The sequence below is a fragment of the Sinocyclocheilus grahami genome, unplaced genomic scaffold, assembly GCF_001515645.1.
Source record: "Sinocyclocheilus grahami isolate Dianchi unplaced genomic scaffold, SAMN03320097.WGS_v1.1 scaffold175.1, whole genome shotgun sequence".
NCBI lineage: Eukaryota > Metazoa > Chordata > Actinopteri > Cypriniformes > Cyprinidae > Sinocyclocheilus > Sinocyclocheilus grahami.
The window spans coordinates 1,029,894-1,040,518 of NW_015505354.1; the positions used below are offsets into that span (position 1 = coordinate 1,029,894).

Consider the following 10,625-nt stretch of genomic DNA (forward strand, 5'->3'; position numbering starts at 1 on the left):
ACATTATAAGTGAAAATAACCTACTGAATCATAATCAAATCAGATTGAATCAAAATCTGAATCTAAACCAATTGAGAGCTGTTGAATCTGAATTGCAGTCATTTTGAATCTAAATAATTGGAAAGTCTTTGGAAATACCCAACCCTATGAGGAGCCGTGCATTACAATTATTACAATGGAAAAAACTATTGGACTGTCTGCTTTGTAAAACATAACAGGCACGTATTAAATCAGCATTTGTATGAAACACTGGCTACATATAATAGCAGTGAAGCTGTTAAATGTGTTTGTCATGGTTTAAGCCCTGCTGATCTGACGTTTGTGAAACTTAGTGTTTTGGATGAAAGCAGTCTGTTGTCTTTTATCAAGTACGCATTTACGTGTTTGTGTATGTATGTGTTTGTGTGTTTGATTGGCACAGTCGTCTCTCAATGCTTGACATGTACGACACTGATGTATTGTGACCTTTTCCGCCCACTCAGGTTTTCTCGTACACAGCCAATAAAGAGATCCGGACTGATGACCTCTGTTTGGATGTGTCCAAACTCAACGGTCCAGTTATGATGCTCAAGTGCCATCACTTGAAAGGCAACCAGCTCTGGGAATTTGACCCTGTGGTGTGTGTATAAATGTGAAACAGATCACGAAATCTCATTTACAGTAATGTTCTTACTATTCTATGGGGCAAGGCATTACACCAGGATAAATGTTGAAATACACATTTTGAAAGTATAGCCACAATACGTAATCACATGAGACTAGAATTGCTTACTAACATTGTCTGTGTAAAGTTACATCCAAAGTTACATGCTCCTGGAGGGCTTTCTGCCAAGTAATCCTGAAGACCTTAATTAGCTGGTTCAGTTGCGTTTGATTAGGATTAGGATTGGAGGTAATTTCTGCAGGATAGGCTACCCCTGGTCCAGGAGCAGGGTTGGCTACCCCTGGCCTTGCTTGATGAGCATAAAGATACCTAAAAGGGTTGTTAAAAGGACAGATTTTGACAACTTTACTGTTGAGATACACATTTTTGTATTGAGTTAATTTTTTAAAGTTTACGCTTTTATTCTGTTCTTTAGTACCTTCCCCCTAGACTTACACTGAAAGTCAAATATTGTAAAGGTTTGTTTTTACAAACTGACAAGCGAAAATAGTTGCTTGTGGTAATTAAGAACATGCCCCAGATGTTGTTGATAGTGCTTAATTTGTTTTGAATGTTGTTTTGTCCCGGACAAGCCCCCGATTCAATTCTGTCCAATCCTGCTCCTGGAGGGTCACCTTCCTGCAGAGTTTTGCTCCAACCTGCCTAGATGTTTCCAGTAATCCTGAAAACCTTGATTAGCTGTTTAAGACTAAGTTGTCTATAATTAGAGTAGACCAGGGGTGTTCAATCCTGCCCCTGGAGGGTCACTTTCCTGTAGAGTTTAGCTCCAACCTGCCTGGAAGTTTCCAGTGATCCTGAAGACCTTGATTACCTGGTTCAAGTGTGTTTAATTCGGGACAGAGCTAAACTCTTGGATGGTGGCCCTTCAGGAGCAGGATTGGACACCCCTGGAGTAAGAGCTAAACCCAGCACGAAGGTGGTCCTCAAGAAGATCTCAAGATGATGTCAAGTGGTATCAGGGTGAAGCATTACAATTATGAAAGAAAATTATGACTTAATGACTTCTTGGTGATGACAAAGGTGGTGCAACATGTAAAACAATGTGCCAAACCATCATTTTGCTCATGAATTGTTCCTTGACTATTCTCTTATGCATGCATGTATGCAGAGGCCCTTTTGACTCTTGATTTTCACCTCTAGGGTCTTGTTGGCCTCATATATGTCATATAACATCAAAGACAGCCAGCTAACCCTTTAAAGCTGTCTGTCTGCAGGGTGCCCACTCATCCCTTTCTTGTAATGTACGTGCATAAACAAACACCCCGTGGTTTCCCTTATAAACACTTTTGAAGGGATGCTAGTTTAGTTACATTAAATCACTTCTCTGTCAATCTTGAAAATACATAATTTTAGTTTACAACTTAAACGCACCTTCAGGCCTAGGGAGAGTGAATTAGCCAAGGGGTGGAAAGAGAAAGATTGCTTTTTGCAATTCTCAAGGCATTACACCAGGATAAATGTTGAAATACACATTTTGAAAGTATAGCCACAATACGTGATCACATGAGACTAGAATTGCTTACTAACATTGTCTGTGTAAAGTTACATCCAAAGTTACATGCTCCTGGAGGGCTTTCTGCCAAGTAATCCTGAAGACCTTAATTAGCTGGTTCAGTTGCGTTTGATTAGGATTGGAGGTAATTTCTGCAGGATAGTGGTCCTCCAGGAGCAGGGTTGGCTACCCCTGGTCCAGGAGCAGGGTTGGCTACCCCTGGCCTTGCTTGATGAGCATAAAGATACCTAAAAGGGTTGTTAAAAGGACAGATTTTGACAACTTTACTGTTGAGATACACATTTTTGTATTGAGTTAATTTTTTAAAGTTTACGCTTTTATTCTGTTCTTTAGTACCTTCCCCCTAGACTTACACTGAAAGTCAAATATTGTAAAGGTTTGTTTTTACAAACTGACAAGCCAGTTATGATGCTCAAGTGCCATCACTTGAAAGGCAACCAGCTCTGGGAATTTGACCCTGTGGTGTGTGTATAAATGTGAAACAGATCACGAAATCTCATTTACAGTAATGTTCTTACTATTCTATGGGGCAAGGCATTACACCAGGATAAATGTTGAAATACACATTTTGAAAGTATAGCCACAATACGTAATCACATGAGACTAGAATTGCTTACTAACATTGTCTGTGTAAAGTTACATCCAAAGTTACATGCTCCTGGAGGGCTTTCTGCCAAGTAATCCTGAAGACCTTAATTAGCTGGTTCAGTTGCGTTTGATTAGGATTAGGATTGGAGGTAATTTCTGCAGGATAGGCTACCCCTGGTCCAGGAGCAGGGTTGGCTACCCCTGGCCTTGCTTGATTAGCATAAAGATACCTAAAAGGGTTGTTAAAAGGACAGATTTTGACAACTTTACTGTTGAGATACACATTTTTGTATTGATTGTACAGAAGAATTAATTTTTTAAAGTTTACGCTTTTATTCTGTTCTTTAGTACCTTCCCCCTAGACTTACACTGAAAGTCAAATATTGTAAATGTTTGTTTTTACAAACTGACAAGTGAAAATAGTTGCTTGTGGTAATTAAGAACATGCCCCAGATGTTGTTGATAGTGCTTAATTTGTTTTGAATGTTGTTTTGTCCCGGACAAGCCCCCGATTCAATTCTGTCCAATCCTGCTCCTGGAGGGTCACCTTCCTGCAGAGTTTTGCTCCAACCTGCCTAGATGTTTCCAGTAATCCTGAAAACCTTGATTAGCTGTTTAAGACTAAGTTGTCTATAATTAGAGTAGACCAGGGGTGTTCAATCCTGCCCCTGGAGGGTCACTTTCCTGTAGAGTTTAGCTCCAACCTGCCTGGAAGTTTCCAGTGATCCTGAAGATATATATAGATGGGTGAATTAATATATATATATATATATCTGTCCCCAAAATTATTGTTAAGTAGGTACAAGCAAACAAACATCTTCATCAAACATTATTCGTATATCTATCATAATACAACTGTTTGTGTGTGTGTGCGTGCTTGAACCTACTTAACCATAATTTTGGGGACAGATTTGTACCCAAAGTGAGCTAAACCTGACAAAATCTCCAAAAACCTCCTTATGTTAATGCCCTGTTTAATTTGTAAAAATGGCAAGTAAGTAAATAAATAAATACAATTTTTGAAATGTAAAAATATTTATTAATATATTACCATTTTTTTGTGTTTTAAAGTATATATACATAATCAACATATGTGCATTTTTGTGACAACTGCTGGGTGATAATAATTGGAATTAAACATGCAGCATAGTGAGATCAGTGTTATATAGCAATATACTGTATAGCAACAATTCCATTCTCAACAACAAGTGATTTTGCACTGATGTCTCACACATGTCTATCTTCCTGCAGAAGCTGAGCCTGGTGCATGTGAACAGTAATCAGTGTTTGGATAAGGCGTCCGAAGATGACAGTCAGGTGCCCAGCGTCAGGGACTGCACCGGGAGCCGCTCGCAGCAGTGGCTGCTCCGCAACGTCACACTGCCCGAGATGTTCTGAGCTCGCACACAGACAGACAGATGGACAGACTCTCACACCATCACTGATGGAGAGAATGTGAGAGAAAGGACTGCTTTCCTCTCAATCCTGGCGGTCTGCCTTCAAATGATCTCAAAGAACAGAACCGCATATGTATATGAATCTTCCCATCACTCCACCTTGCAGAGGAAAAGAACGAATGATGGAGAGAAAGACTCATGGAGAAAGAAACTTGAGTTTGATGCCGTTATCCTCCTCGTTCGAGGAGCTGCGGGCATTTTGGTTATGTTTACGAGAACGCCTCCCTTTTAGAGTATCAGTGTGTGTGTGTGTGTGAGAGAGACAGGAATGTGTGAGTCACAGTGTTTTCCACAGGAGTTTCACCCTTTTTCTTAATTTAAGTATTTTTCAAGCCTTGTAGATATGAAGGGTATCTAGCACATGAAGGAGAGGCTGATGTGTGTCTGAGTGGATGTGTGTGCATGTGAGATTTCAAGTGTCACATATCAGGATGGATCTCCTGTCTGTGGACATTACAGTGGTTTGCTATCCGTTTGAAGCAGGGGCTCCCTCTACTGGCCACCGACACACACTGACCTGTCTGTCAATCTTCATCTCAGCCAGTGGACTACCAATAATCAATCAATCCCCATATAGGTTTATAATTAATGAAAAGGATGACTGATCGTCTAGGACGTTTTTCATATCATCAGTGCTCATGTAACTTTTTTAAACCAGTGGTTGATACTTTTTTTGGTTTCTGCATTTTTGAGTGCCACGTACAAGCAAGTCTGTCTCTTAAAGATATGATGGTAATTTCACCCTTAATTGTTGCCTTCCTTTGGGTTCCAGCCGACATGGTTTACCCATAAGCACATGGGTTGATCGAGAAGAGATGGATCATCTTCTGTCATATCATCCAACAGTACAAGGGCTCGGTCTCACTGTGTACATGCACGAGAAAGAACACTTTCGTCTGATATCCTTCTTTGTTTACGTTCACTTTAAAATTATTACTGACTTCTGTGTAGAACTTCTTTAATTCATCAACACATTTGGCATCTGAAGGTAAAAGTAGGCTGCTCGCCACATTTCAGCAGATGTCTTTAAACAGTTTGATAGCCTAAAGAGATTGTCCTGCATTTCAGGTTCATGCATTTCATTCTTCTGATTTTATTTTCAAGTGATCTGAGATTTCATTTGAGCTGTGATGGTTGAAGATGAAAATGAAAGTGACCTCCTCTGTTTTGAGATTTGCCATGTGGAATCAGGAATCTTGACCCTGTCCAAATACATAAATGATCTGTACTCTTTTGTGTCCTGGTCATTAGTCCGGTTTTTAACTGGATTTTCCAGTAGTCTTGATAGAAACTATGGCTGCGTTTACACTTGGCATTAACATGCGATCACCGTGATCCGATCAAGCAGATCGGATCATCAGTCAGTCAAGACACGGCGCGTTTACACTTGGCAACATCAACCGACTTCTCTATCTGGATAACCGATCGGATCTGTCTTTCCCGCGCGATATTTAAATACGTCTGCAGAGGGTGGCCCCGGTGCAAAGTCGACCTGAAGTGGTGGGTTTTCTTTTTTACAAATCCCGAAAAATTAGGAGGCTGCAGTTATTAATAAGGTGGATATATTCCGTTGTGGAAACTGCTCTGCATTTAACCCATCCTTAGTGCACACACACAGCAGTGAACACACACACACCGTGAACACACACCCAGAGCCGTGGGAAGCCATTTATGCTGCAGCGCCCGGGGAGCAGTTGGGGGTTCGGTGCCTTGCTCAAGGGCATCTCAGTCATGGTATTGAAGGAGGGAGAGAGCGCTGTATATTCACTCCCCTCACCTACAATCCCTGCCAGTACGAGACTCGAACCCGCAACCTTTGGGTTACGAGTCCGACTCTCTAACCACGACTTCCCCCCCAAGTTAATGCCAAGTGTAAACGCAGCCTATATGTCTCGGTGAACAAAAAAAAAATTTAAATTGCAAGATTCTAAAACAAAAGATTCAAAATAAAGGTTGTAAATTGAAAAATTCTAAATTGTAGGACTGTAAATGCACATTCTAGATTCTAAAAAAAGATTCTGAAGTGATTCAAGATTGCAAATAAAAGGGCAGTTTCACTGCAGAGGATGGGTGAAGATCTTGCAAGTATTTGGACAGGGCCTCAAGATCATCTGTAGAGATGTGTGAACAAGTGTGCGTGTGTTTATATTTGTCAAAGGGACGTCTTATGTTTTTGTCTTTTTTGTTTAATTAATGAGGGTCTGGCCTGCTGATTGGTGGGTTAGAGAGCCCTGTGTTGTGATGATCCACAGGCTGGAGAAATAAATCACAGAAAGTTTACAGTCCAACTTCTCAGTATCCTTTATGATGTTTGTTCATGTGCACAGTTTCATGGTTAAAAAAAAGTTCCAGAAATCCAAAATCAGCTGCGATATCATTTTATTATTGTTGTTATTATTCAATTGTTTTGAGAACTGCTCAGTTGGTTTTAGTTTCACGGCAGTGGTTTGCACAATGGGGCACCATGCGGGGTTGTTAAAGGTATCGTGTAGGATTTTATACCCTCAAGCTTAAACATTATCAAAATTATCACAACTTTTTTATTCTTCAAAAGTGCAAGTGCAAGGTTCAAGTTTCATGGTTAGAGTTTTGCCTTGCTTTGGTTTATCACTTGGTGGCACTGTCATAGACCTTCTTAAATACTCTCACTTTAAGATTTCACACCCCTGCACTCACAAGAACACTTGCAGTTAGGCTTCATGAAAAAAAAAAAAAGCTTTGAAGCATCAAATTTGAGCACAATGGAACTTGACTGTAGATCTAGATGTTAGGAATTTAGAAAAGCATTTGGCTGTTTCAGATTTAAATAGTTATTTCATTGTCTTCTTTTGATGTGATAAAACTATATATATATATAAAAATGGAACACTGGAATCTTACAAACAAAAAACAAAAGCCTCACAAACCAAAACTGCACGTCCCCATGCTCATTTAACAGATGACAGACTTCACTCACACTGCACCCGGGATAGAGATAGTCAATAGCCCAGTTCAGCGTAATTGAGCGAGTGAATGGCAATCGATTTCAATCCCACCTCAATCCTTTCTGAGGTGGCGCAATTTATAGCTTTCTGATATGATGGTGTGAAGAATGGCAGAGCACGTGTGAACTCATCAGAGGGCATCTGAGGTCAAAGGTAGCATTGCACGTGAGCAAATCTCGAGCTCACGGTCATTATTCAAGTTAATTCCGGCCCTCAATTTTGACTTGAACAGCTCTGGGACTTTTTCCATTTATATCACTCTGCTTGTATTGAGATATGTACAGCTGCAGACCTGCAGTGCCATACGTGGCAGCAGTTTTAAACCAGCCGTCTCAGACCGGGAGTGAAAAGACCGCCCTGAAACTGCTGTCACTAGGGCTGTCCGAGTCCGAGTCCGAGTCCGATTCCTGATTCAAAGAATCGATTCCTCACTGTTGTTTTCGATTCTTGTTTTTTTTAGATTGAAGGAACCTAATCTCACCAGGATGACTGCAGGATAGGTCGTAGAATGTATCCTTCTCATAATATGAAGCTTTATTTGTAAGAAAAAAAAAGAAAAAGACGATACATAAATTGTAATTTTGTCTGCTTTGCCCATGACACAGCTCAGCAGGGGCATGCGTTTATCGCATGAAGTGTCTAAAATAAATGTGCACAGTTCAGCTGAATGATGAAGTGTACTTTGACTGTATGCTTTGCACAATATTAACAAACTACACTGAAACAAAATAACCAGAACATTAATAACTGATAGAGCTCGTGGTTTATCTGTCAATCAGATGCGCTCTCGGCCACTGATCTATGCTCGTCACGTTTTCTTTTATAATTATCATTGGCTGATAGAAATGTTTTAAAAATAGTTAAAAAATGACCAGTATTTTAGACGGTAATAAGATCAAGACACTCGATGACGTCACGATCTATTCTGTCGTTCCGCCGTAAAATAATCTCTGAAACGTGTTTTTAACTGGTTCATTAAAACTATCTATCCGAATCAGGAAACTAATCAGACTTCTGATCACTTTTAGCGAGCATGAGGGAGGCGAATTGTAATAAAAATATAAAAATGAAAATAATCTTTTATCTCACAACTGTCGTAATTACAGCTTTTAGCGAGCATGAGGGAGGTGAACGGTGCTTCTCAGACGGAAGGCTGCATCCTAAAATTCAGATGATCAGTACCGACTCGTTTTCTTTCAGTTTATTTTCGTGAATTTAAATGTGTGCAAAGAATCGATTCCCAGCCCTAGCTGTCACATATGCTGCTGCGGTCTGCTGAGATTGCTGGCAGTGTTGCCAGATTGGGCGGTTTTGAATTTGATTGTGCGGGTAAAAATGGGCTTGGGCGGGTGGACAAAATTTGGGCTGGTTTGGGGTCAGTTTGGCGGTTTTCAAACATATAAATTACATAGGATAATTGTTTTATAAATTGCATAGGATAATTGTTTAACAAAACAAACCCAAGTATGCATACTGCATCCAATCAGTCATCATAACGTTACTACACACACACACACACACACACACACACTGCAGAGGCGGGTGCTGATGTAAATTATCACGAGGGCTCAGCAGACAGACGGTATGATCATACTGCATCCAATCAGTCATCATAACGTTACTACACACACACACACACACACACACACACTGCAGAGGCGCTGGTGCTGATGTAAATTATCACGAGGGCTCAGCAGACAGACGGTATGATTCATGAGTGACCAGTTTTTAGCGTGAAAAGTTATAACGTATCTGATTTTGAATGTTGTGTGACTGGATATTCAAGTAATCACAATGCCTAAATATGTTAAAGAGTGGGAGAGTGACTCAACTCTCAAAACGTGAATTATTGTGGAGTGAGATGACACGAAGGCTCTATCACTGCAACTCCGAAATCAGAGCACATCTGAATTAATCATAACCGAAACGAAATATGTCGGTTTATACGATCATGTCTTTTTTATCTTTTAAACGTCCAGATTGATAAATCCTTGAAAACCGCGAGACTTGATTAGTTTTGACTGTGCAAAGTTCTGTATTATGTTCTACAATATGAACTTAACAAGAGGCTTCCTCTAGTTCTGTGTAAAATTATAGAGCGACACGAACGTAAGCGCATTATTGTTGTTGTTGTTATTTTTGTAATTGTCGGATTATAATTAAGTATCAATGAATGACACCGTTTTGAGTTGACTGTCATGGTTGTGCGCATGAACGAGTGTGAAATACCTGCTAATTACCTTGCTTTTTCCTATCACTTATTGGGCACTTTTTTGCATTTAAACTGGATTATTCTGACTGCTGACATTGAAATCATGCATGTGTTGTTTCGAGGGTATCGGTTAATTTCATGAGTGCCGTTTTGACAGTGTCTGCTTGCATATTTTATTCATGTTCGGTAGATAAACGAAGAAGAGCTGTTGTGCTGTAGCGTCAAATTTTCGGCATGTCTAGAACAATTCTTACAAGTACAACACGACGTAGCTGGGCACCGCAGACAGACGCCGAACGGCGCCGCCGGTGTGTCTACACTCATAGAAAATAATGTATTTTCATTTTAAAGATGTGGCGCGACGCGATGCTGCACTTCTCGTCCGATGCGCGACCGCCTGAAATGCTGTTTTTTTCACCTCTGTGCCCAAACGTCTTTGCTTGGGCTTCCGAAAGCGGATGATGTCAGGAAGCAGTGGTTGCAATTTATTTTTTAACTCTGTTCCTGAGCATTATAACCCCAATTTGCTATTGTGTGCTGCGCATTTTACTGAGGACAGTGTAGCGTCTGGACCACTCCAACACACAATATATATTTTGTTAGCTAGATTTCACAAATACTTTGTAACACCCCAGGACGCCGAACAAGACCCTGGTTTCATGGTAACCCGATACATTTACAACCTTGTGGAATGCAAGCCGGCTTTCATTCTGCTTTCTCCAGAAACAAGGGGTACAAATGCACAGGAGAAATGGACTGTTCTACTAATTAATTCATAGGAAAACCTTTTCTTTGAATGAACACACATTTTCTTCAGGCCATTGTGTGTATTATTGCTGTTTTGTATTAATCTGTTGTATTATAGACTATTTTTATTCGTGCTTACGATAAACCACTCATTCAGATAACCTTACATATAGCTTGTTTAGTATCTATGAATTCGCCTTCTGATGATCTAAACAAGAATGTATATTATTTGTTGGTACGTAGGCAATATATTAGTGCCCTGAGAACCTTTAGTATTTTCAATCAAAATTTCAGATACTAAAGTACCATGTTTCAACACAAAGAGCCATAAACTCCACAGGATCTCAAAACGCCCACTTGGGATTCCGGCTTTTCCCATTGGGCAAGCCCATCTTGAGAGGCGTGAATCTCTGCAGGCTTTAAAGGCCACACTTCAAGAGACCCGCCCCAGTCGGTGGTT

General features: G+C 40.3%; 1 protein-coding gene across 1 annotated transcript in view; it reads left to right on the forward strand.

The window, feature by feature from the left end:
• Window positions 1-5,581, forward strand: part of LOC107593713 (polypeptide N-acetylgalactosaminyltransferase 1-like) — a 100,720-nt gene extending 95,139 nt beyond the window's left edge. The window contains exons 13-14 of the mRNA XM_016283568.1: window positions 483-617; window positions 4,017-5,581. Of these exons, the coding sequence (XP_016139054.1) occupies window positions 483-617; window positions 4,017-4,163 (282 nt within the window). The 3' untranslated portion in view covers window positions 4,164-5,581. The remainder of the gene's footprint in view (window positions 1-482; window positions 618-4,016) is intronic.
• The last annotated feature ends 5,044 nt before the right edge of the window (window positions 5,582-10,625 follow it).